A 27119-nucleotide genomic window follows, 5' to 3' on the forward strand; every position below is an offset into this window, starting at 1 on the left:
CCGAGTATAGTGTGACTTAGGTCGAATATTACATTTAAGCAATTAATCAGACATTTTGCATTCCATGTCATGCATTAGTAGTCTAAATTAGTTTAATTTCAATTTAGTACCAATGTGGTGAATTTCTCGATTTTGTACTGTGTCAAGGTGGTGAGTCCTCCGATAAAGGCAAGGGAATTGTACCCGAGGACTAGTAGTCTGAGTATTTTGAAAATCTCCACTCTAGACATTGTGAGTAACCTTACCATCATTTTAATTATCTAAAGTATGTTTTTATTCGGTTTTGGTGAATTTTATGAAAATGAGTTCAAATGGTAAATTTTTATGTTTTGTAAACAAAATGTGTTTAAATGAAAAGACTTTATAAATTGTCTTGAAATGAAATAACAATTTTGAAAATAGAGTAATTGGAGACCACTAGTATGTTGTAAATTTATGATTGGAAATTGATGGCTTATGTTATATTGTTATTGTGTTGGCATGATTGGTTGGGCTGTGTTTTATGAATTGTATGAATTATTTTATTTTACCCTTGCAAGTTGGGTAGTATTATATTAGCCTTGTCATGCTGTTAAATTTTTATTATATGGTGGGTTTAGCTTGCTGCAGTGGGCGGATTCTGTGGACTAGCCTATTAGAGGGGCACGAAATCTAGATATAAATATGTACCTAGGTCGGAAAGACGCGTAAGGTATCTCTTGAGGTATGGTTATAGTCCACGTCAAACAGAACCACCTCGTGACGATGAACTCCGTTAACGTTAAGGAACGGTTGTGTTTTTCAAACTAAAAATATGTTTTCGTGTATACAAAATTTTTACAGTCTTGGCAGACTCGGTAAGATGCCTCGGCCAAGGTATCCCCGAGAATGATTTTGGTAGGAGCCAAGTTTTTTTTTAAATACTCATAAGCCATGTTGACTATTTAAATGAAATGAATACTTATGTTATGAAAAACTTATTTGGATGAACTATTTTAATAGTCTCCTTTTACTTGGACTTTAGATCTTTTGAATGATGTTTGTTTACTCACTGAGATTTTATAATCTTACCACCCTCCTTTCCCTCTATTTCAGACTCAGATTAGACTGTAGATAGTTGATCTCATCGAGGACTATCGTTGGGTTTGCATTCTTCAAATTGTAGGTTTATAGTTCTTTTTACTTTTGTTTATTCGAGGACCCACTTATTATTGTAAATTAAATTAAATACTTTCGTTTACTGTATTATAGTATGTATGAATTTATTTAACTTTTACGCTACAAAAATTATTTACGTATAACTCTAAAAATATTGTTTTATAAGAAAATAGAATATTTTACTTAACATTTCTTTTATTTTCTTATTATATTCAAATAATCGAAATTTCGTTTTAAATAAAGATTTTAGACTTTAAAACTCACTTTTGATTATGAATTATATGTTTTGTAATCGTATATTACATTTTAACCGGTTTCGAAATTTTTTGAGAAAATTAACTAAAATACCCCTGTGAGACGAAAATTATTATTTTATTTGTTTTGAGTTAGAAACAGCTTAAAATCTTCTAGAACATAATTTTCGGCAACGGTTACTCACGGGGGAAATGAGATACTGATATTAAGCCTTGCGGGGTCCCGGTTGGCGTTCTGAAAAATGAGTGTCTATCGAGGTACCGCGGCTGTTGTCACGGGCTCGAGGGGAGTACCGGATCGTGACACCCATTCCCTCCTGAAGCAAAAACTAACTCCATTTGCTTGTTCTCCTCACTATCACGCACCAATTTCAACTTAGGACAAACTTGAATGTGATTGTTCAAAGAAGATGTTCCATTTTTTTTTTGTATCAGCACACATTTCTTTACCACAATGAGAACATTTAATCTTCTTATCATCTTTCTTATCAATGAATTTGGTGAAGTGATCCCACACAACTGATGTAGATTGAGATGGCTCCCTTTGCTTCCGCACTTTGCTTACAACTTCAAATGTTTTGTTGGTTTTAGTAGAACTAGCAGTAACATGAGGTGTAGATTTTGATGGTGTTGGTGTTGGTGTCTCACTAGTTGCGAAATTTGTTTCTCATTAGTTGGCATCTACAAAAAAAAAAGTAATACCCAAATATTAATTCCAATATTTAATTCCAGCATATTGCCAATCATTTTAATTAAAAATCTAAATAATAATTATAAACATTAATTCTCAAATATAATTCTTAATGTTTAATTCTAGCATATTGTTAATAATTTTATTTGAAAATCCAAGCAATAATTCTAAACATTAATTCCCAAACATAATTTTTTATATTTCATTTTAGCATATTACCAATCATTTTAATTAAAAATCCAAACAATAATTCTAAACATTAACTTCCAAACATAATTTGTAATGTTTAATTCTAACATCCATACGTTAATTCCCAAACATAATTTTTAATGTTTAATTCTAGTATATTACCAATCATTTTAATTAATTATCCAAACAATAATTCTAAACATTAATTCCCAAACATAATTCTTAATGTTTAATTCTAGCATATCACCAATCATTTTAATTAAAAACTCAAACAATAATTCTAAACATGAATTCCCAAACATAATTCTTAATGTTTAATTCTAGCATCAAATCATTTTAATTAATTATCCAAACAATAATTCTAAACAGTAAACTCTTTGAAATGTTTAATGTCAACTAAGGTTGAAATAATCTATGGTTGAGAAAAAAATTTAATTCCCAAAAATTAAAAATCAAACCTATCATTTTTCTAATCCCTTAGAATTATTTTTATTTGCACTACTATTATTTTTTATAAGCAAAAAACAACATATCATTCTCATAATCTCTAACATATTTTCTCTCTATCATGAAGTTTAACCAAAAATAATAATATTCATAATTCTCAAGCTTTCTCTTTCTTGTTATTTTCACAAAATCAATAACAAAAAAAATCTATGATTTACCTTGTTAGAATAAGTGGCTAGTAGCAATTTGGAGTGATAATGAAACACCAATTGGAGAATAGAAAAGAGCCAAGTGACTTGGTTGTTGGTTTAGGGTTTAGTATGAGAGGGAGAAGTTGAGAGGGAAGTGAAAATTAAGGGGGGTGGGGGGGAAGGGGGAAGAATAGCAGATGTGCTGGGGGGTTTAATGAAGGGTAAGGGTGTCTCCCCCACCCCCCAAGCAAAAAAAAAAAAAAAAGAGGAAGAATCCTCGGTTAATCGGTCAATTTGGGGGAAGAGGGAGTCCCGACCAAAAATCGAGCCGATCGACACAACCGATCATTGCCCACTCCTAACGACCAATACTAAAATAATTAAATTATCCTTCTTTTAATCTTATATAGATTTTATTGATTAAAGTGTATAAATCCTCTTTTCTTATTATATGCAAAAATAAGTATTAATCTCTTTCTTCCAAATTGAATATCCACTTTAACATTTTTTTTATCAAACAAGAATAATTTTAATCATTAATTATTCTAATTGCCATATCTATAAACTATTAGTGAAAATCTAGATTTTAAAATTGCCCTTGTCACTCAAAAAGTATGCTAATTATCTATAATTTATGTACCTATCCTGCAGAAATTAAAATTTGAAAAAAATACTAAAAAAGGGGTGATTTTAAGTATATTTGGTTTAAGATTATTTTCATTTAACATTAATGAATTCATATATAGTGCCCAAATAAGCTTTCTCATTTTATTATATTTACTTGTTTCTACTTTCCTTGTCCCATATTTTTTGTTGTCCATCTTTCCTTTTTAGTAGTTAAAAACTAAAGTATTTTTCCTATGTTTATACACCTAATACTCTTACTTTTAATCTACTACAAAATCTTTTTCATGATTTTCTTCTTTACTTTTACATATTAAAGTATTGAACATTTATATTATATATTTTTTCAAATTTTAATATGCATCACGTCAAAGTTCAAGTTTTTGTTTTAATTTATAAAAAAAAAAAGTCAAAAAGAGACAAATATTTAGAGACCAAAAGAATAATTATTATTATTGTTAACTACGAAAACCTTTTTATTTTTTAAAAGTAACTACAAAAGCTTATTATTTTTAACTTCAAAATCTTATTTTTATTTAAAATTTTATATTACTTTTAACTTCAAATTAAAAGCTGGGCTGAGCCCATCACATAATATTTTAGAATTAAAATAAAATAAAATAATATGTTTATTTATAAACAATACTACCTCTGGGCCGGGCCGAAGTCGAAACGTGAAACCCAAAGGCTTGAGCTGAGGTTAAGGGCTTGAGCGAGTAGTGGAGTAGCCTGACCTTGGACGCGTCTGCTCCGTAACAAAGAGAAACAATGACCGCATTGGCCCCATAATGTCCATAGTGTCGGTGTAGGAAGGATAACAAGGAAGAACAGCTGCAATTCCCACTCACTTGTCTGCAACTTGAACGGCTTTTTGAGAACCCAAAACAGAAAAGAGAGAAGAGATGAGATGGTGAGGCAGATAGGGAAGCAGACCTCAGGACCGGCGAGATTGGTATTGTTATGCGTCGGGCTGCTGGGGATCGGACTCATTGCCGATTTCTTCTGGGCTTCATCTGCCCGCTTCAATTCTTCTCTTTCTATTTCCAACAACTGGTCTCCTCATTCTTCCAATGCCCCTGCATTCGTCGTCCCCTCCAAGCAACCTGATCAATTGCCCTCAAAGCCAAAGGTAACAACACTACCTATTTCCTCCCATTTCTTTGATCAATGGCGAATTGCCAGAATACCAATTTGCTTTGGTGTTGTAGGGAGAAAGTGTTGAAGAAAAGGCTCCTGTTCCTCAAAGGCTGTTAGCAGCTACTTTTGCTGATTTGCCTGCTCCACAACTCAAATGGGAGAAGATGGCAGCTGCACCTGTTCCTCGTCTAGATGGGGCTGCAATACAGATTAAGAATCTTCTTTATGTCTTTGCTGGATACGGCACCATTGATTATGTTAGTACTACCCTTTCTACCTTCTTCAATATAATATAATCCTATCCTAATTAGGCTTCTTTTGATTGTTACTTTTCTTACTTCCCGGAACATGAGTAAAAAAAACATGTTTGGATAGAAACACATATAGTATTAAATATTTTGAATAATTAACATTAAATCTATCACTTATCATTTTTGGAGTGCAAAAAAGCATGATGTTGCTTTTATATAGAACAAGTGTGTTAGAGTTGGTGTTGCATATTATTTATCCGCTTCATCTTTTATCATTATTGATTATGCTTTTGCTCTTAGCAACTGTTTATGAAGAAAAAGCAAGTAGCAAAAGCAACAATTGACCAAGAGTTTTATTTATTTCTTGAAATTTAGTGTCTTCTTTGGGTTTTTGAAAGTAAGTTGTGACAATTCTACTAAATGCTTTGATTTTGTTCATCTTTGAGATCATACTGCTACGGGCTTTCCTTGGTGCCGCTAATCTGAATTTTAAGTTCTTATATGGTGATTTTTAAGCTTATGTTTGTGCTAAATAGAGTTATAATCCTCACTGTTTTCTTTTTTGTTTTCAATATCTGTACCATAGGTGCATTCACATGTTGATATATACAATTTTACGGATAATACATGGGGAGGAAGATTTGATATGCCAAAAGAAATGGCACATTCACATTTAGGGATGGTAACAGATGGGCGATACATTTACGTGGTCACAGGACAATACGGTCCTCAATGCAGAGGGCCTACAGCTCACACATTTGTTCTTGATACTGAAACAAATAAATGGCGGGACATGCCCCCTTTGCCACTCCCTAGGTATGTGCAGATATCAAATTTTGCAGGAGATGTATACTAGTACTCTTAGAGGAAACACAATGTTCTTGCACCAGAATAACTTTGTATGTTTGGACGTAAGCATGTTTACATGCTCATTAAATGGGTAAATAATAGTGCTGGAAAATGGATAAAAAAGGTTGTTCACTAGAGAAACCTTGTCTCTGCATGAATGACAAATGAGAATAATGAAGTTGTTTTAAGGACAAATAAACTTTCTGAGAAATTCTTTTTGTTTGGGTCTTTTTGCGCATTTGTAATTTCTTGTAATTTCAATTACTTAGGCTCTACTTTCCCCTACATTAGTGCATGTGTAAGCTCTCTTTAATGTATCTAGTCTGCATTTTGGAAAGAATCTGATTTTGTGCAATGTAGTTTCTGCTACTTGTTTTCTATCAACTTGTATAGTTTATGTCTCACTTTTCATCATTTGCCGAGTGTCCTTTCTTCTTCGTTTTCATTTCTGTTGAGTAGGTTCTGAACTTGTCCACATTCACAGTTGACTGCCAATGGCATAAGAGAGATGCCATTATACTTCATTTAGACGTGGTTTTCTTTAATGCTGTTGGTGTGCTACCATTTCTTTCTGTGTCTTTAAAGCTTCCATAGAACAAATAAATTGCATCTTTATCATTAATTTACAAATTTGACCCTCAGAGTTTGTGGTTCGCTTCAATTGGCTTTTGCCATTCAATTCTGCTTATAATTTTGGTTGCCTCATTCTCTCTTTCCCTCTCATTGTACATTTGCTGATGCAAGTTCTTTGAGGATCCATTTTTCGGTAGTTCATAATTGTTCCAATGGGCCTTCTAGAAACTAGAAACAGTGATTCTGAATAATGCAGTCTCTGGCTTAACTGGTAATATTGCATTGGTGATTTTGAATGTATGTGTTGTATGTCCAAGTTGTGGAGTTCTTATGAACTTGACACCCTGAGTGACAGGCCTTGACCATTTTCAGGTATGCACCAGCCACTCAACTTTGGAGAGGTAGACTTCATGTGATGGGTGGCAGCAAGGAGAACCGGCATACTCCTGGATTAGAGCATTGGAGTCTTGCTGTCAAGGATGGGAAAGCATTAGAAAAGGAGTGGAGGAGCGAAATACCCATTCCACGTGGGGGACCACACAGGTTTGTCTACTTGTTTTCTGTAATATTGTCTTTCTCTGTCAGTAGGTTGGCAGATTCTGCTTTTTGTGTTGTTTGGAGTTTTAGGTGCATGTCCTTCACTGCAGTGATTTACATTTACGTTATAAATTGATGGCATCTTATCTTGACATGTGTATCTGCTTTGTATATAGATGAAAATCTGAATGGATGTATGTATCTATGTTTAGTTTGTGCCATTAATCAAATGATATGTAAAGCAAGTTGGACATTAGTTGGATTTCAGGATGCTGTTATTGCAATTGTTCAGTATTATCATATTTTGGTGTTAGAAATTTTTGGGTTAAATCTCCAGTTTCTGATATGTTATTCTCATTTATGTGTAGTGTATTTCTTCATATTTTGAAACAATGAAATTGGACTAACATAGAACATTTATCCAATATTTAAGAAGGAAGAGAATGTAAATTCTGTTGGCATGATTGACACATTGAAGTTGTTGGAAATATTGTTCTTGATCAGTACATGCTGCTTTGGGCATATGAGTGTCTCTTTGTTTTTGGGAGCTAAGGAAATAGTATTTTGATTTCAATTGTTTAGTCCTTGTGCTGTCTCACCTAAACTTTATCTTTCAAATGTTATTTATGTAGGGCCTGTGTTGTCTTTAAAGATCGGCTTTACGTTATTGGGGGTCAAGAGGGTGATTTTATGGCCAAACCTGGATCACCTTTTTTCAAATGCTCACGAAGAAATGAGGTAAGTGGGTTATTTTTGTTTTTTCTTGATGGTTCTGTTCAATTGGGTTTAACAAAACGAGTTCTATGTCATTTTATGTCAGTTTGTTTTCTTAAAGCATTTTATTTCATTTTCTTTGGTTAGCATGGAATGTATAAACAGTGAACTTCCTACTTGGCATGCAATGTACTAATTTATTGATGGTATATTGGCATAGCTCAGTTAAATTTATGGTAAGATCTGAAGAAACCAAATCTCTTAACTGAATTCATACTGAACTGAATGTTGTTAAAGAACCCACCAAATTGAACTAAGATTAACCTGGTTCACTTCTGTTGATAAACTTTTTACTATATTTTTTTAGAGTTTTGTTCCATTTTACTAAATGGGTATTAATAATATATATTTACAATATTTTATGTGTAAATGATAAAACATAACAACTTTATGCATTATTAAGTTATTATTACATGGTTTAAGTGAATAATTATGTGTGAATGCTTCTAAATTATACTAGGAAAAGTTACTCTTACATGGATTTGTTTTATATGCAAATGTATGCAATGAAGATTGTAAAATGATTTTGATGTATATTAATATTTTTAATATATTATCTGCGCTTATGTATGCTTTAGCTGAGGTATCTATTTTTTAAGGAATCCTAATTGAGTCAAATTAAATTTGATTGATTTCTTAATATTGAAATTGAACAAAACTAATTATGCAAGGAAAATAATGCCAAACTGAACAGTTGAGACTAATTTGGCTTGGTTTTAGTTTTCCTCTTGTGTTCTTGCACCTCTCATTGTTTTTCTCACCTTGCTTTTCTCCCTGCCTCATCCACCGACACAAGAAACCACATATTTGCTCATCGATGTGTGTATGTAAATCTTACCCAAAGAACACAGTGCTATTAAAAGATAAACAGATTTACGTGATATCCAGTCCATATATTCATGCCATGAGATCAGAGGTCATGTTACTCCCTACAAGTATACCCTACTATACATCTTTCTCCCTTAAAATTGAAAATTATGTAAATTATGCAAATGAAATATGTGGTTTAGATGAGGGAATATCTACAAACTCATTACCAATGTTATTAGCAATGTAGGCAAAATGCATGTGAGCCTTGTTATGTTATTTCATCTGTTTTGAAAGTATTAATGTAATAACTTTCTGTGAGTATTTTATGATGCGTGATTTATGCAATGTGATATATTATATGTGAATAAATGGGTATCATAAGTAATTAATTTTATGTGTTACAAATTGCGCCCTGGACTACTAGACTGATGTTTTCTCTAAAGTCAGATTATTGCATCTGTACCTTTTTGCAATAGATTTGGTATTTTCTCGAGCTTCTGAAGATGTTAATGGTTAATTTAATCTCTCCTTGTTAGGTTTAATGAGTTTTCCACTGGTCATCCTCCCTATCTTGTCTGATAAATTTTGCATTAAGTATATCTTTTCCTTTAAATATATATACAGACATATATTTAACTCATTTTCTAATTTTTCCCAGGTGGTATATGGTGATGTATACATGCTGGATGATGAAATGAAGTGGAAAACGTTACCTCCTATGCCAAAGCCAGATTCACATATTGAATTTGCTTGGACAATTGTTAACAATTCTATAGTCATTGTTGGAGGCACGACAGAGAAACACCCTGTAACCAAAAAGATGGTTCTGGTCGGAGAAGTGTTTCAGTTTAATCTAGATACACTGGTACCATCTTCTTATCCTTTGTATGGCTTGATAATAGAAGATTGTGGTATATATGGATGTATGTTACATGCACAAGCCTATATGTTTTTGCTGTGTGTGCATATATATACATACGCACAAGTGCAAAGAAGACTAGGGTGTGCACATATGTGTAGGTATATGCATACATATGGCAAATGTGTGCAACTATGTAATTATCCACAAAATGACCCTCTACAATGCTCACACATGCCTTAATTTGAATTGCTGCAGCTCAGTATGTTGGCACTTCCTTGTTCCCTTCAGCTTTATCTACTTTATTTTTGGGCAAACTGCGTTTCTCGCACCAGTAGTTTTCACAGTTGACAGAAACTATTGTGTGGTTTTTTATTTTTGACATGTAGACTCAGTGGGGTTTCCTTCATTATGAGTAGGGAGTCACTATGTTAACTTCTTAATGAAAGGATAAAACAACCTGGCCATTTTACTCTTTTTATAAGACCATTTTAAGCTGAGAGTGTTCAGTTTTTCTTAAGGTAAAAAATTAACGCTGCTACATCTTTTCGTTATGGAGGAAATCTCAAGGGCTCTAAGAGTTGAAAATGAATCCATGTATGATTTTTGCAAAACACGACAACCATGGGGCATTGAATGTAGTTTACTGTAATTGTTTTTTAATCTCGAGTCAACTCCTTTTATGAGATTGAATGCATTTCTGATTTTGCCATATGCACTTCCTTCTTGCTGTGCATCTCAGGCCTCATTTCTAAAAGTTTGAACAAGTTTGCAAGAAGTGGATTCTAATTTCTATTAAATGCTCTGGTATACTTTTAACATGTATGCATTTCCGTTGCATGTATGTTACTATACTTTTTAACATATATGCATCTATATGTGATAATCATCATATATGATACTATATTCATAACTTTGGCTTGTGGGCATATTTTATGTCATGTAAATTACATTTTGAATGTTCTCTGCACTACATTTATAGTTTTTGTAATCTGCATATATCATTGCAGCAGCAGCAGCAACAAGCCAACCTGACTGTGAAGTCGCCTACTGTTCACATGAAGTGAAAATTTTGGCTACAAGGTGCCTAATTTAGAGTCTTGCCATTAATCTCTGACGTTTGTTCATTCTGATTTTGCAGAAGTGGTCCGTGATTGGAAAACTCCCCTTCCGTGTGAAAACCACACTGGTCGGATATTGGCGAGGATGGTTGTATTTCACATCTGGGCAGCGAGACAAAGGGCCGAGTGATCCAGCACCTAAGAAGGTCATTGGAGAAATGTGGAGAACCAAGTTAAAATTGAACTCATAATCCATCTTGTCTTGATATTTTACCAAATATCTGCTCATTGTTTAAATCATTGTTATATTGATTATTTTTTGGCAGCATTCGTGTGGTATAGGTATTGGCATCTTTTTCCCCAGCTGTAGTATGTCATTAAAGATCACCATACTCAGCAGGAAATCATTTCACATATGTAACTTTAATGTAGGAAAAAGTAATTAAGCCTATATTACTAATTATTCATTTTGTCACATCTGGACATGGGGTTGGATGCTCCCATTTTTCCCCCATGGTGTGTAATATGAAGTTAAGCGCATTAACATTTATTTGTCCACTTGTACGGTCCACGAGTCATGAGAGCTGTTTCATTCAAGATTTTAATGTGGCTGAAATGGTTAGTTTCATTTGGATAATAATATTCATTGGCACGTTTGTGGGTGGGAATTAACTATTTTTAAATGTGGAGTGGGACATTGTGTTGCGGCCTCAAAATCTAAGAGGTTAATTGAAAGTAATAGAAGAATAAGAGTTTATTTAAATTTTTTTAAATGAGAAATAATTTTTTTTTATATTATGTTATTTTAGTTCAACGATAATTTTATATTTTTAATAATTAAAGAGTTAGTCCAAATTCGTTTTCGAAGATTACATTTTAAATGTTGTTGTTAGATCATCAAAGCAATTTAATGTTAATACAAAGAAATGGATAGGAGGAAAACGATGATTGTCCAAAAGATTTAAATATTTACAAGTAAATCAATAAACGTGATAGACAATGAATCACACGAGGCTGATGGGAAGAATAAGTCTTGCTTTTTTATTTGTTTTTATTTCTTTTAAAAAAAACAAAAAAGAAGAAGAACAGGGTCTTATGCTTTTCAATAAAATATTATCCCTCTTTCTATATATATGAAATTTAATGAGTCAATTAAAAAAAAAGAAAAACAATTTTAATGTAGATGGCGTCATGATCTTAAGTATACTTATTAATTAATTATTACTGATTTTGACGATTTCTTTTAAGTAAAGTATGTTAATTTCGGGTGTCATAATGAGATTAGTCCTTAATGATCCATATAACTCAATCTTGTAAATGTATTTTCACATATTTTATATTTTTAAAAATTTGAGATTTTATTTTTTTTTTATGTTTTAACTTTTCACTGATATTTTAATGGTTAAAATTTGAAATTTCAATTTCTAACTTTCAAAGTTTGAATTTTGAGATAGAAAAGATAAAAATATATGAAATGGAAAAAATATATATATATCTATATATAAAAGTTTGGATGTTATTAAGATTTTTGATTAATGAAAACAAATATATTTATTCATTATATTTTAAAAACTTTTATTTTAAATATTAATAAAATTTATTCAATATAAAAGAATTCTGATTGTATTGAATGACATTCATTATAAATGTTTGTTTTAATTCTTAACACTATTGAATAATAAATCAATTCACATGTGAATATTTATTTTTAAAATAATAATTATATAAAATACAAATGTTACTAAAATAGTATAAATAATAGAAAAATTTTATAATATTAATTTATAAATCATTCAATGTTATTAGAATTAAGAAAAATATTTTTCAACGAAATCATTCAAAAATTTAATTATATAATGAGTAAATAAACTAGATAATTAGATAAATCTATTAATAATCATAATATAAATAATTAAATAAAAATTTAATTATATAATGAGTAAATATATCTATTTTCGTTAATAAAACATTTTATAAATATTCATGCTTATATATATACATATATGAAAGATATTAAATAAGTTTACTTATTTAAAATTCAAAATACTTATATTTAATTAAACTGAAAATATTCACGTGTAAGATGATAAAGACCATGAATTCCTCGGTAAATGAAGGATTAGTGGGGCAAGTGAGTAAAATTTCCAAAGTTACGGGGGGAAAGTGGCAATAAGGAGAAAGTAACAAATCAAGGCACGTGTGTGTGCTGGGAGCAAAAGTGCAAGTCACGTCAAATAAAAAAAGGACTGCTAAAGTAGTGGGCAAATTCGTCATTTCAACATTCGTATTCATGACCTAACCAAGAACTAGAAGGGAAGAGAAGAGAGCGAGCCTGTCCATCCTCTATAATAACACCAGTAATAATTTCTCTCACAAATGTTTTTACTTTAATGGTTAAATATTTAATGAAAATTTAAAGAAAAATAAAAAAAATAAATATATAAATTTGGTTTGGAGGAATTGGCTGGACGAGACAACCCACCAGATGTTGCGGCTCTCTCAAGTCTCAAGGCTCACCAGGAAGAAGAAAACAAAATACTACTACTACCGCTACTACCAGTGCTCTTTCTACTGTAACCTTTTCTCCTGAGAAAGAGAGAGAAAGAGAGTAGGATTTTTTTTTCTCGTAGGATGTCTCCGAATCTCCTGGTTTCCTCTTCACTTCATGTTTCTTCGTCTTCGTCGTCTTCTTCTTCAATTTCAGGTATGTCTTTCTATCTTCATTCCCTTTAAAGCTTGTTCTTTTTCCTCAGATCTTTCCCATTTTATTGGTTTTTCTTCAAAATGGTGATCTGGGTATGCTTTAGACATTGTTTTTACTCTTCGGCTGCTTCTGGGTCTTCTTAAGCAAAACTTTTTCCTTTCGTAATGCGTGTTATGTCGTACATTGATCTTAACTCTTTAAGCTTGAAAATATCTACTTGTTTACGTAGATCTCCTTCATTTTTCTCTATTTTTAGTAAAAAGAAAAAATAGGATGGGAATGTACGTTTTTTTCCCCCCTTTGATTTGGGCTGTCAATTTGGTTCCTTAGGTGTTTGGTGTATGCTACAGCATGTGTCTTTTTGTATGATATATCTTTCTTAATTGGAAAGCAATGACAATCTACAATCTTTTCACGAGTACCGGTCGTTTTTAAAGTGGGAAAAAGAGCTTCAAAATGTTGAATCAAACATTTTCTAGTCATTGGGAACTTTTGTTAATTGAGCCTTGGATCTTAATCTTTTCATCTCAATTTTGTTTCAAAGTGTGATCTGGGTATGCTTCGTTCTTTCCTTTGGGTGATTGATTGAAACTCTCTCTCTCTCTCTCTCTCTCTCTCATCTTTAGAATGAAGACGTTAATGATCCCTTGTAGAATCTTTGTTATTTGACTGAGTTTGATTCAGTAGTTCTTTATAAACCATTCGAGAGGAGAATAAAATAAGCCTGCTGTCAGTAAAATCTCAGTGAACTGGACTGGCTGTTTCTGATTCTCTTCTCATGGTTTCAGATCTTCATGGTTCTCTTCACTGCTTTTCTAAATGCTTGTGTGGATATAATTTCCTGAATAGTAATATGCTTGTTGGATGTCTAGTTTGTGGATTCAAGTATGCGGGGTTTTATGGGATTACAGTAGTCTCCACTCAATCACAATGAAGCTCTTAAGCTTACTTGTAGGACGTTATAGAACTTTTTAAAATTTTAAGCAGCAGAAGATATGTCAGGTACTTTAATTTTGTTTCTAGGAATAGTAATGGGAAACAGAGTGTAGCAGTGTTTGTATGGAAGTGCTCTAAATAACAATTACTGCAAACTGGGATTCTTAAATGGCTCTTTTAATCAGAAGACTCTGGGGGTTTTTATGGAGTTCTTCTCTGCAGTAACTATTGTTGAAGAATCTGATTTTCAAATCCTGTTTTCAGGTACACTGATTTGATCGAGTTGGTCTGTTCAATTCTATCCTTTTTCATTTTCTTTGTCATTATTTTTCCTGTCACTGAATTTGCTTTGTTGAGATTGTTGGTTTCCGCATTGCTACCGTCAGATGTTACGCTCCATTTCACAAATCTGACTCAAATTGGCTGATTAACTATCAACCCACTTGTGTTTTAGCTCAAATGGAAATTTGTCATGATACCAGTTATTGGAATTTTAGTGCTGCTTCTGTTTATGTGTGTGAATTTCATGAGAACAGTATTTTATCATGTAGAAGCATATTTTGAAAATGTGCCTTTTAGTGCTGTTATATGTGTGTTATGTAAGTACATAGTCTGTATTTTTTTATGCTTGGTTCATTATAACACCAGAATATATCTCTGTAATTATGAGAATTGAATTATTCTTCTGATAGCTAAGGTGCTTTTTTTGTCAGGAGGACTTTGAGTTACTTGTCATCGTGCTGCTAGAAACGTTTGCTGTGTAATATCTTCTGCATTGTACATAGGAAGCTAGATGGGTTCCAGATTCCCATCTCATCAGCTCAGCAATGGCCTTTATGTATCAGGTAGGCCAGAACAGCCTAAGGAAAGGACTCCGACCATGAGCTCAGTAGCCATGCCTTATACTGGTGGTGATATTAAAAAGTCAGGAGAATTGGGGAAAATGTTTGATATCCCTGTGGATGGCTCTAAGTCTAGGAAATCTGGACCTATAAATAATGCCCCTTCGAGGACTGGATCCTTTGGAGGTGCTGCTTCACATTCTGGACCAATCATGCCTAATGCAGCACCTCGGGCAGGCTATACCTCCTCAGGCCCTGGACTTACTGGAGGCATGTCTGGTTCAGCCTCATTAAAGAAGTCAAATTCTGGACCGCTGAATAGACATGGGGATCCTGTAAAGAAATCATCTGGCCCCCAATCTGGTGGAGTAACACCAAGTGGACGCCAAAACTCTGGTCCTATTCCTGTTCTTCCTGCAACTGGTCTCATTACATCAGGGCCTATCTCATCTGGCCCACTAAATTCTTCTGGGGCTCCTAGAAAAGTGTCTGGTCCTTTGGAATCAATGGGATCGATGAAGGTACATGGTTCTGCTGTTGCACATAATCAGGCTGTGACTATTCTGAACCAAGATGATGAGTTTTCTTTCAAGAGGAACTTTCCTAAACCTATATTATGGTCATTGATACTGCTTTTTGTGATGGGTTTCATTGCTGGTGGTTTTATTCTTGGAGCTGTTCACAATGCCATTCTCCTCATTGTTGTTGTGGTTCTTTTTGGTACTGTTGCTGCATTATTTGCTTGGAACTCATGTTGGGGGAGAAGAGCTATTATGGGTTTTATTGCTCGTTATCCTGATGCTGAGCTCCGAAATGCAAAGAATGGGCAATTTGTGAAGATCTCTGGGGTATGTGATTTAATGATTTAATTTGATAGGATACTTTTTTTATATACTGGAATTAGAGATCAACAATTACATGAATGTCCAATGTTTTTCAACACTGTTTTGCTCAAGTGCAAATCCTTTCTACCCTTTTTTTTAAAGCTCTGAATCTCTAATCTCCCACTTTTGGACTCTTATCTGTCTGATCCTTGGGGCTTGTGTAACTGAAATTTTTTTGAGATTGCATTACCCATGTTATTTTATTTATTTGTTTATTATTGGGAGCGGGGGATATGGCTAACTTTTTTTAAATTTGTATCTTAAATTCTCCTATCATGTTTGCAATCAATTTTTGAACACCAATTAAAAATAAATTAATGGAACTAGCAGTATGTTTCTGGGGAGAGGTATTAGGATTTTCAGAGTGACACTGTCCCTTAGAAAGTTCTACCTTAGAGAAGAAGGTGGTGGTGGTTAGAAGTGAGAATATGAGGAATGGGAATATTTGTAATCTTATTGTATTTTATATTATATATATACCCTATCCTTTTAATTATTGTAAAAATTTAGAACTGTAAAAGGTGAAAATAATTTGTGGATGCACCGACAGACACCAATTTATAACTTGATTAAGTTATTAATTTGCTTACTAGAGATATTGAAAGGCCTGCACTGCATTCTACCTGATCATTTCTGGAAATGGTAAAGTTGTCTATTTTCATATTGGTGCCATAGATTCATACCACTTGTGTGGTGAACATGAATATTCGGAGTAATGAATCCATGGGCTTGAGGTAGTTAGCATGTCTTTCTGAGTTAGCACTCTAATTTATAGATTTTCACAGTAATGTTATGTAACATACATATTTGAACATCAGTAATCTACTCAATATGTTACACGTGAAGTGTGATGTTAAAGTGAATCTGTCTATATGTTGGTTTAAATTTGCCAACTAAGGTCCTCTGATAATTACCATGGGGCTGAGCCTGTTCAATCAAAATCCAGATTCGACTGGACATTTATGAGCATTGATGAAGATATGACTCACTTTTAGGCATAATTGTTGTATGTTGTCTAAGTTGTAGGAGTTGAAAAAACTAGTGATTTCGGTAAAGCTTGTGTATTTTTTTTGTGATTCTCTAATTTTACCCAGCTGCCTACATGTTCATGACATCTAAGTGTTTGCTTGTATTTCTTGAAGGTGGTAACATGTGGTAATGTGCCTCTTGAGTCATCCTTCCAGAAAGTTCCTAGATGTGTGTATACGTCTACTAGTTTGTACGAGTACCGAGGATGGGATTCTAAAGCTGCCAACCCTACTCATCGTCGTTTTACCTGGGGACTTCGATTGTTGGAAGTAAGTTATTGGAGTATTAAGTTCTCAGTTTCAATAAGTGCTTTGCCCTTTTTTGAGGGTTTTTTTAATCAATATTGGTCTCCCCACCCCCATGCTTTAGATTTTTAATAAAAAAGGCATGTTCTCATCGCACAATTTCAAGCAGTTAGAGTAATGCTTTTATGAGTAATTAGGTAAGCTGTGAACTGATACAGGTGGCTCCTGCTTAAACAGTCATCTGCAAAGGTGTGCTGTAAACAAATGTTGTATGAGAAGATGGACATTGTCCCCGTTTTCAAATTGGTGCTTTTATTTTCCAAGTTTTCATAGATAAACATTTTCTGAGTCTTTTCTTATTTCCAAAAATAATGTTTCCACATTGATGTTTGATTTCAGGATGGTGAAACCCTATCCATCTTTCAGGTTGGCCTTTTTGTTTCTTTGAAATGAGTTGGGGGTTGGACCTGAAAGGTGTGGCTTTTTTCTTACTTTGAAAGGGGTTGGGGTTGGTCAGCGCAGACTTTTTTTTTTTTTACATTTCAAAAATACTTGTGTTGGTGGTGGATCTTGGTAACCTCACCCCACCATGAACATATAGGAGAGATTTGTTGTGAAACAAAGTCATATAGTTCAACTTAGTGAGTGTCTATATATGCTAGCATGATTGGCTAAACAACAATCTTTGAGTTAGTATGATTAAATTATATTTTTCTTTTTATTTTGTGTTATTGTTGAGGTGGGGCAGGGTGGGGTGGGTATGGAGATTAATTTTTTTGTTATAGGGTGAGTGCGAGATGAAAATTTTCCCCTGATACAGGGTGGGATGAAATATTTAAGAGGTAGGGTGGAGGCAGGGCAGCCAAGAAACACCTCTGCCTTGACCCATTGCAACCTCAGTCTGATGGACATTGTTTCATTTCATCTATTAAAGTCCTTCACTATTCCGTGAGATTTAATGGGAGGTTTGTGCCTTTCTTTCCCTTTGTTGTCAGTTGATAGTATATAATGAAGCTTCTGTCTCATTTCTCATGTCACCAAGTATGTGAAAGCTTTGCTCAACTAACTGTATACATGTTTCCTCAGAAGCTGGTTAGTCTGTCATCATTTTTTCTTCGTGCTGTCTAAGGTTATCTAATTGCATGGGGTTCTTATCTGGGCTGTCATTCTGTCTTTTGAAGGATTTAATTTAATTTAATTTAACTTTATGCTAGAGCTTTGAGATTTTTAAACTTTCAAATGTAACCTTTTTGTGTCTATCTTCTCGACAGAGGCGTGCAGTTGATTTCTACATCTCCGATTTCCAGTCAGGTTTGAGAGCATTGGTGAAAATGGGCTATGGAGCGAGGGTGACTCCTTATGTGGATGACTCCATCATCATTGATGTTAACCCAGCCAATGAAACATTATCTCCAGATTTCATTAGGTGGTTGGGAGAAAGGAACCTTTCAAGTGATGACCGTGTAATGAGGATGAAAGAAGGGTAAATGTTCTCTCTTATTGATAGATTCACTTTCCTCTTGAGGATGAGTGATATTTTATTTATAGGGCTGAGAGTTGAGTTGGCAAATTCTTTCAAGTCATTGTCTAGGATCTTTTGTTTTATTTTCTTCAGTGATAATTATCAATAATTATATTCTCTAGCTATGCGGATTAGGTGACAGCAGTTTTCATGTGCCTTGGAACTGAGATGAGATCGTGAGCCTGAAGCAAGTTTTGCTTTTGGGATGATTTAATGGGCTCAGATCAATGTGGAATATAAAGTGTGCAACTTGTTATCATAGGTTTACATAATGTCACGTAAATCAACCCATTTATGGTTGAATTGACCACCATTCTATTAGTGTTGAAGGTAGTTATCAAATTGAATTATGTGAAAAATAATAAAGTGAAATATGTTTATCTCTCTTTCTTTTTTGGGTTGTTTTGGGGGTAGGCAGTTGGGGTTGGATGGAGGCAAGTTGAAAGCCTGTTCAGGTTGGAAAGTTCTGAATGACTAAGACCAGCACGTGAATCATCTTTTCCTTTTTCAATTTAGAGTAAGTTGGTTTTGGAAAAATGCAGATCAAGTCGTGACTTTTAAAATTACAAATTGTTGTATTTGTAGGTATATCAAAGAAGGAAGCACTGTTAGTGTAATGGGAGTTGTTCAGAGAAATGACAATGTGCTCATGATTGTCCCTCCGCCCGAGCCAATGACGACAGGATGCCGGTGGGGAAAATGTATCTTCCCAGCTGGTCTCGAGGGTATCGTATTGAGATGTGAAGATACATCGAAGAATGATGTTATACCAGTTTAGTAGCATGTGCATTGTAAACTTTTTCAGCAACCGTCTTTAAAGATTGATTCTTTTCTTTTATTTCTATTAAGATTTGGTGGTGCTGGTGGTGGCAGAGGTGCATATAAGTGACAGTAATGGTGATGGTTGAGGATGGGGTAGGTGGTGTGTTTTTTGTCATGTTAACATGTTGTATAGCTCTTTTGTTTTTCTTAACTAGGGGGGAGGGGGGGGCTCCAAGGCTTTTGTTACGGGGTTGGCTTGATGCTGGTAGGGAATTTAATGTGTTTGAGCAGATTGCAATTATGTTAAATAGAAAGAAAAAAAAAGTTAAAGAGGTATTTATTGAGTATATTGTGCTTGCATTACATTTTTTCCTTGTTTTGTGCACACGTCAAAATGACAAGCTGGCAGTTGTAATATTTCTGTTCAAGAATACTTTTATTTTGACTTTTAAATTTTAATTAAAATTACACGAAAATTTATTAATTTTAAAAATAGATATTTCGTTCTAAATATCTATTAATATTAAATAGAGTGGAGGTGGGTGATATGTCATGGGGCTCGTTTTCTTATTAAAAAAACTCAGGGGCATGATTCAACATCTTCATTGAGCGAAGATTGGAGTGCTATGGCTTCAGCCTTCAACCAACATCCTCTACCTTAATTAAAATGGGCAATCAAGTCTGCTTTCATTTTAGGTTTGAGTTATTTCGAATTTTAATTTTTTAGATTTGAGATCATTTCGGGTTCAGGTGGTGATTTTTAGAATCAGATCAAACTAGGTTAATATTTTATCAATTCTTCACATTTTAATTAATTTGCGAAATATTTTGAATCTTGATTTTTGATATCATATATTTTCTTTTTTAAATAAAAAAAAAAACAATCATTCATATGGAAAGATAAAAACAAGTAAATTAAAATTCATTTTCTAATTTAGTATTACTTTATATAAAAAATGGAAATACAAGAATAATATTTATCAATATTAAATTAAATTAATATTTTAAAAATTTATACGAAATTTAAGTAAGTTTGGATCGATTTAAATTTAAATACAGGCCCTTTTAGATTCAAATAAGATATGTTCTACTGTTAATTTATTCTGATAAAATGAAATTGGGTTAAGCTTAAGATTGAATTGAATGATTTAAATGAGTTGTGGATACAAGTCTTGTATTAAAGTGAACCTTAGGAATAAGTCCCATTTCAAATCCATCTAATTAATTGAGATTAATTCTTAAAAGGGTCTCATTTTCAAACTAATTTTTAATGGTTCTTGCCAAAATCCAATTCTCATCATAAGAACGAAATGGGATGAATTGAGTTTGATATATTATTATAGTGATTAAGAACATTAATCATAAACAAAATATCTTCCATTTTACTCTTGATATTAAAATTTATGTTATGCTACCTACTCCCTAGCTTTTGTGGGACTGGACTGATCAGGTCAAGCTACTACTTGAACCCCCTTGCACAAGTATCATTCTTTACACTAGCTCCCAAGTCTTGCCTATAAGGACTTTTATGGCTGCCTCTTTTATATTAGCAATAGAATGTAGCAGGTGCTGAGAAATATTTCCTCAAATATGCAACTCTAAAACCATTGGTACCCAGAATCAATGATTCATGGCAGCACACTAGGAGTCTTAGGACTGGTATTTATTTTGTAAAATTTGTCCATGAAACACATACACAGCAGGGGAGAAGCTAAGCTAAGTGGGAGGGTGAGGGTGGATGTACGTACAAGACTTCAGTGCAGTGCGATACCCTTGATGGAAATATTTACATTACCCCTGTAACCTCTTTTTTTTTACAGCTGAAGCACCAGCTCCACCAGAAACAGCTCTCCATCAAACCCAAGTCCATATGATTCTGCAGGATCAACTACTCCATCCACCATTCCGCCATACACATACAAATAACGCCCCGAATTATCTACACAAGCTCGGTGAAATGATCTGGACTTGGGTTTATAACCCTTAGCTTTAAGTCTCCTCCACATGTTTGCCAACAATCTCTCTGAGCTCAATCTAGCTGGCTCCACACTTTCTAATGAGATGGCACTAATATCTAATACCCAAAAGTCATCCTTTCGGTGCCTCTGTGAATCTTCTCCTCCATGAATTAGCAGTCGTCCTCCTAAGATGCATGTAGCTGAATGGCCAACTCGTGGGAGGGAAACTCCTGCTGGTATGTTTTGCAATTCGTAAAATATTTGTACCCATTTTGAATAATCCTCAGACACATCCAAGAGCCAGATATCATTCAGCACATCGTAACCCAATCCTCTCCCACCAAATAGAATTGTTCGTGTTCCCCCTATGCATGTCAATGAATGTCCTGAACGAGCAGGAGGAGAGGAATGACTCACAATCTCATGCCATGTTCCGAAACAAAGATTTTCTGAGAGTTCTAACACCCATGTATCACCCAGCCTGACACCATTCCAACCAATTCCTCCATGAATAACCATCTTCCTGTTGCTTATGCAACATGCAGCATGGGCTCCGCGTGGAGCTGGTGCTATTGACCCCACATCTAGCAGCCTCCACGACAACGAGATACCAACGTTCTCGTGGAATGCTACTTGCCCCACCCATGTATCACTGTGACGATTCCCCCGGTCATTGATTCCTCCAAATAGAACAAGATAATTGTCAATGGGAACACATGTATGCCCAAATCTCCCACTTGGGATACCTGAATGAATCTTCTGCCACTTTAACATCCTCCGAGAATTATTACCGACGTATGCAGCCCAAGTGTCATCAACATGGCGTCCTAATAGGAGCAAAATACAGAACAAAAAGGGAAAGTTATGATATCAACGAGATAACAAGAAAAAGAGGGCTTCTTCATTTTTACTAGTTACTAAAGCAGTCAGATGATAATTGTAAGTAGCTCCTTAATTATTTGCCAAATCACTGGCCAAAACTGCATATGCTTCACTAGAGATTACATTCCCAACAAATGCAAGGTTTCTATCACCCAAAAACAAAGTGAAACAATGGAATGTTCAAAATGTTTTGTTCACTGAAGGTACCTCATATTTGTTTACTAAAGATAAGCTAGAGCAATCTTATATCATGAAGCTGAAATTATTCAAACTTAAGAGTGATGACATTTTTTTAACAATTCCTTTGTGGATGAAGCTAGGGTATGCTCCTTGCCATCCATAGAAGCAAGGAAACTGGCAGCAGTGATACTATCTCTGGAAAGTTTTCATGCCCCCTTACAATTTCATAATCCTCTAATTGGTCCATCTAGGGCCTCTTACATCATCAAAATGACTTTTGGTCTGTCGCTCAAATGCCTAGAGCTAAGGGCAGTGGTTGCTTCTAAGACTTGAACGTGTGCTGTTGCACTTGTCAGTCTAAGGTTTTTACCATTACAGCAAAAAGTAGCCATTAGAGGATGTGGACAAATTGCTCTTTTATTTTACTAGTGGAAAGACATGTTGTAGGAAGAAAATGGATAAACAGCACATCAATAAAAATACTTATATAACAGACACCTAAGTGGCCATAAGATTTCTACCATTACAGCAGTTTTTGTACTCATGTGTAAAAGTTCATGTGAAACTACCTCCTATCTCCTATCCAATAAAAGGAAGCATTATAATTTATATAAGCAACACAAAAGGGTGAATGGTCAAGCTCCTGTGGAATTACATGGTAAACATATCTAATTTGGCCTATGATGCAAATAAAAGTATCACAGTGGTCTTTCTCCCAGCTAGTTTGTTTTGTGATTCAGATTCTTTCTCACCATATAATAGTGGCTCCACATTGGTCCATGTCAATCACCTTAACTACGAGAAGTGTGACTGGTGTAAATATTCTGTTGATCTTTAAAGGTTGTTGATCAGATTTATTCCTTTTGACTGTTATCATAAAATTTGCTACAAAATAAATGAGGAACGGCTAAGTTTGCCTAATCATAGTTCTTTTTAATTTACATGAGCTCTCTTCGCAATGGTTTACTTTCACGTACCAGAACTAACTGCAGTGCTTCTACAGTAATCATACCCATGTTTTATGAAAAAAAATGCTACTATACTGTTTGGTTGTTACTTTATTAATCTTTTTACTTTTGCTTTTGCAAGCAAAAAAGAAGAGGAGCAAAGATTGGATCTTGATACAAAATCAAATGACATTTTTCAAAGAATTAAAAATTAAAAATATACTGTTTTTGGATAATAAAACGTATTGATTTTACTTTATATAGAACATTATATGCTACAATTAGTGTTTGATTGCAGTAATTTATTCATCTTTAATCAATTATGATTTGAATTCTAACATTTGCTTGTAATTTATAGTAACTTCAAGAAAGCAAAAAGTAAGTAACAAAAAGCAAGTAGCAAAAGTTCAGACAAACTCCAAGCAGGATGTTCGACTTTTTAACTACACAGATGCTTGAATTGAACGAGATACTACCAAAATGGAAATGTTACCTGTTTAGTTGACATAGATGCACTTCACTAGTATCCAATACAAATTCAAAGCCACCTTAGCCATTTGATTTTAAAACGCCACATACACAATTTACAACGGAAAACCCATCAAAGAAAACAAGAGATATGTCATCCTAGAGACATGCACCAAAAACAAAACAAAAGCAACGATAGAGCTATGATTATCTGTACAAGTGACTGACCTCCTTCACAGCCACCACCAAACACAACCAGGCAACCAGACACAAAATCGAGGGAGTGAGAGGCTCTGGGGCTTGGTAACAGCAAATCAGAATCTGGGTCAGAGAGTTTGTAGCAGCAAACGGAATCAAGCTGAGACACCTGCTTGTATAGCCTAATCCATGGAAGCAGTTGATGATCCTTATCACCATGAAAAGAAGACTTAAGGGCATCTACGGCTGTCGGTCCCCAGTCTCTCCTGCATATGGACTCCCACAGTGAATTAGAACTTGCCAGATGCCTGAATTTCTTACTAGTCAAGGCAAAAGATAGAATTGACTCTATAGGAAGTAAAAGCAAGATTGTGAAGAGTTGGTCTGGAGCTAAGTTAGCAATTGGTGATCCATTATTGAAGTTGCTGGTACGGGCAGTGGTGCTAGTTTCTGCCATGGCAAGAGTGGTGTGTTTTTGTTTTTGGTTGTATGATTGCTTGGATTATATGGCCATGGTTAGTGGGGGAGTGTGGAAGGCAGAGGGTAGAAACTGAAAACTCTAAAATGGGTCTGGATTTGTTGGGAGGACAATGGTAAGCTTTTCTTGGGTTTTGTTCATTGCCAAAGAAAATGTTCCTGTCTTTTTCATTTTTTCCTTACTTTGGTCGTTGCTGATAACTGTCAAATGGTGAATTGTCGAATTGGAAATGGTAAATTCAGCAGCAAGGAAAGAGATAGGTGGAGGGGCCAAGAAGGGTTTGGCCATATTCGTTGTCGTTGTGGAAATTACGAGCTTCACTTAGACAATGGACATGGCTCGTTAAGCTCACTTATGTTGCCAAGTGCCTTCCACAGCACCTTCCATCTGTCTCTACTCTCTACTTTCAACTTTCTACTCATGACGCCGCCGGGGCGGCCTATTCAACTGCTTGGACTTGTGCCCAGGCGCCACGCCTACAACGGCTTTGCCAACCGAGGCCGACTTCCCAGATTTTAGGCTTATCCAACTACTGTGCTAAAGTGTTACTGTGAGATAACATGTTCAGAAAAGATATAAAGCTGTTAGGGTTTTATTTTAAATGAGCTTTATGCATGCGTAACGTGTTTTTGATAATAAATTTTCTCATCATTTAATTATTTTTATTAAAAAAAATTAAAATTTATATTAAATTATTTTTAATGAAATCGATTTATTTATTTAGTTTCACATCTTAACTCGAAATTTATTAACGGGTTAAGTATATTTAGATTTACGTTTCAAACTGACTCATATTTTTTTAACTTTTTTTATTAGACTATTCATTTTTAGAGTATTCTTTATTAGAAAGAAAAATGTTTAAGCATTTTAAGCATTTTGAAATAGTTTTGATACACGAAGAAAACCTGTGAGCATTTTTAAGCATTTTAGAGTGATTTTTGATATATGAAGAAAAACTTTTGAACATTAGCATTCATATTCGTTAATTATGTTGTTAAATGGAATATGGTTTATCGTTTAAAGTTGTTAATCTTGTTAAATGGAATTCAGTAATTTTGGTGATTTTTAAGAATTACGTGACTAGTGTTTAGGTATTACGTGACTGACTTTGGATATTGCGTAACTGACTTTGGGCATTACGTGACTAATTTTTTATAAAGCATTGTATGACTAGTTTTTGATAAGGCATTGTGTGACTAATTGATAGGCATTGCATGACTGACTTTGGGCATTACGTGACTAGGTTTTGATAAGGCATTGCGTGACTAGTTTTTGATAAGGCTGTGCGTGACTAATTTTAGGCATTAAGTAACTAGTTTTGATAAGGTATTGCGTGACTAGTTTCTGATAAGACATTGCGTGACTAGTTGATAGGTATTGCTTGACTTGTTGATAGGTATTGCGTGACTTATTAGTAAGGTATTACGTGACTTGTTAGTAAGGCATTGCGTGACTAGTTAGTAAGGCATTGTGTGATTTAGGCATTACTTAAAAATCAGTCACGCAATGTCTAAAAACTAGTCACGTAATGTCTAAAACTAATCACGTAATGTCTAAAAACTAATTACATAGTGATTAAGTCACGCAATATCTAAAAATCAGTCAACTCAATTTTGGGGTTTTATGAATAAACCAATAAACTCAAAAACTTAAAACACATACTTTTTTTTTTTGCTAAGCCATGAAATTGTGCATTTCATAAAAAATAGATTACAAAACTCCATAACCCTCCAAAACAAGAGAAAATATATCCCTATCGGGAGGCCTTGCTCACTCCCCTTATACAAAAACAAAATATACCCTCTTTAAAAAATATTCTCTGAACAATTTCAACTCAAAATCTCATAAAAAAAAAATCAAAATCCATAGCAAACATACTTAACAATCATCTCAATCTCAGACACAACAAAACCATGAACCACCATAAAATCCATCAAACATGCTTAAAAATCAGTTACGCAATGTCTAAAAATTAGTCACGTAATGCCTAAAACCAATCACGTAATGCCTAAAAACTAGTCACACAGTGATTAAGTCACGCAATACCTAAAAATCAATAAACTCAATTTTGAGGTTTTATGAATAAATCAATAAACTCAAAAATCTAAAACACATACTTTTTTTTTTTGCTAAGCCATGAAATTGTGCATTTTATAAAAGATAAGTTACAAAACTCCATAACCCTCCAAAGTAAAAGAAAATATATCCCTATCGGGAGGCTTTGCTCACTCCTCTTATACAAAAATAAAATATACCCTCTTTAAAAAATATTCCCTGAACAATTTCAACTCAAAATCTCATAAAAAAAATTAAAATCCCTAGCAAACATGCTTAACAATCATCTCAATCCCAGACACAACAAAACTATGAACCACCATAAAACCCATCAAACATGCTTTAGCCATTCTTTCTCCTTGAGCAAAATCGCTGTCTGTAAAAAGCAAAATCGTTTTTCATAGTCCTTAAAAACCCCAAGATCCACCATCCAAAAAAATAAAACAAAATAAGAAAGAGTTTGATGTCATCTCTACGAATTGGATGGCGAGATAGACATATTTGAGCAAAGAGAGAAATCGAGATTTAATTTTAAAATTTTTATCTGGATGGCGGGAGAGAGAAAATTGAAACCATTTTAATTTGTCTGAAATTGTTTAAAGGGTATTATTGTCAAGTCATGTCAAAAATTGACAAAAAATAGTT

The 27119-nt window shown here is 34.0% G+C and overlaps 3 protein-coding genes across 4 annotated transcripts; 2 read left to right on the forward strand and 1 right to left on the reverse strand.

Annotated features, from left to right (window-relative positions):
* Positions 4315–10861, forward strand: LOC18595619 (kelch repeat-containing protein At3g27220). Of its 2 annotated transcripts, none has more exons than XM_018123915.1 (7): positions 4315–4662; positions 4742–4927; positions 5508–5737; positions 6716–6886; positions 7513–7618; positions 9123–9329; positions 10334–10542. In XM_018123915.1, the coding sequence occupies exons 1-7, from the start codon at positions 4441–4443 to the stop codon at positions 10388–10390; spliced, it is 1179 nt and encodes a 392-aa protein (XP_017979404.1). In that variant the 5' UTR covers positions 4315–4440; the 3' UTR covers positions 10391–10542. The 2 variants fall into 2 exon arrangements, with proteins under 2 accessions (XP_017979404.1, XP_017979403.1); XM_018123914.1 differs by having other exon boundaries at positions 4318–4662; positions 10465–10861.
* LOC18595620 (uncharacterized membrane protein At1g16860) lies at positions 12821–19655 on the forward strand. The gene is made up of 5 exons (XM_007023659.2): positions 12821–13088; positions 14738–15714; positions 16893–17048; positions 18296–18507; positions 19132–19655. Exons 2-5 carry the CDS (start codon positions 14818–14820, stop codon positions 19322–19324), a joined length of 1458 nt encoding a protein of 485 aa, XP_007023721.2. The 5' UTR covers positions 12821–13088; positions 14738–14817; the 3' UTR covers positions 19325–19655.
* On the reverse strand, positions 20888–24949 carry LOC18595621 (F-box/kelch-repeat protein At1g51550). Its single transcript, XM_018123908.1, has 2 exons — positions 23972–24949; positions 20888–22093 (listed from the first exon to the last, which is right to left on the reverse strand). Exons 1-2 carry the CDS (start codon positions 24396–24398, stop codon positions 21123–21125), a joined length of 1398 nt encoding a protein of 465 aa, XP_017979397.1. The 5' UTR covers positions 24399–24949; the 3' UTR covers positions 20888–21122.

The sequence above is a fragment of the Theobroma cacao genome, chromosome 6 (genome assembly GCF_000208745.1).
Source record: "Theobroma cacao cultivar B97-61/B2 chromosome 6, Criollo_cocoa_genome_V2, whole genome shotgun sequence".
NCBI lineage: Eukaryota > Viridiplantae > Streptophyta > Magnoliopsida > Malvales > Malvaceae > Theobroma > Theobroma cacao.

Bases quoted from the DNA above. Each gene is read 5' to 3' on its own strand.
- LOC18595619 (XM_018123914.1), top strand. From the start codon at position 4,441: ATGGTGAGGCAGATAGGGAAGCAGACCTCAGGACCGGCGAGATTGGTA. The intron at 4,928-5,507 runs GTTAGTACTACC...TCTGTACCATAG, and splicing joins GATACGGCACCATTGATTAT to GTGCATTCACATGTTGATAT. The intron at 9,330-10,464 runs GTACCATCTTCT...CTGATTTTGCAG, and splicing joins AGTTTAATCTAGATACACTG to AAGTGGTCCGTGATTGGAAA.
- LOC18595620 (XM_007023659.2), top strand. From the start codon at position 14,818: ATGGGTTCCAGATTCCCATCTCATCAGCTCAGCAATGGCCTTTATGTA. The intron at 17,049-18,295 runs GTAAGTTATTGG...TCTTCTCGACAG, and splicing joins GGGGACTTCGATTGTTGGAA to AGGCGTGCAGTTGATTTCTA. The intron at 18,508-19,131 runs GTAAATGTTCTC...TTGTATTTGTAG, and splicing joins GTAATGAGGATGAAAGAAGG to GTATATCAAAGAAGGAAGCA.
- LOC18595621 (XM_018123908.1), bottom strand. From the start codon at position 24,398: ATGGCAGAAACTAGCACCACTGCCCGTACCAGCAACTTCAATAATGGA. The intron at 22,094-23,971 runs GTCAGTCACTTG...TGCTCCTATTAG, and splicing joins TGGTGGTGGCTGTGAAGGAG to GACGCCATGTTGATGACACT.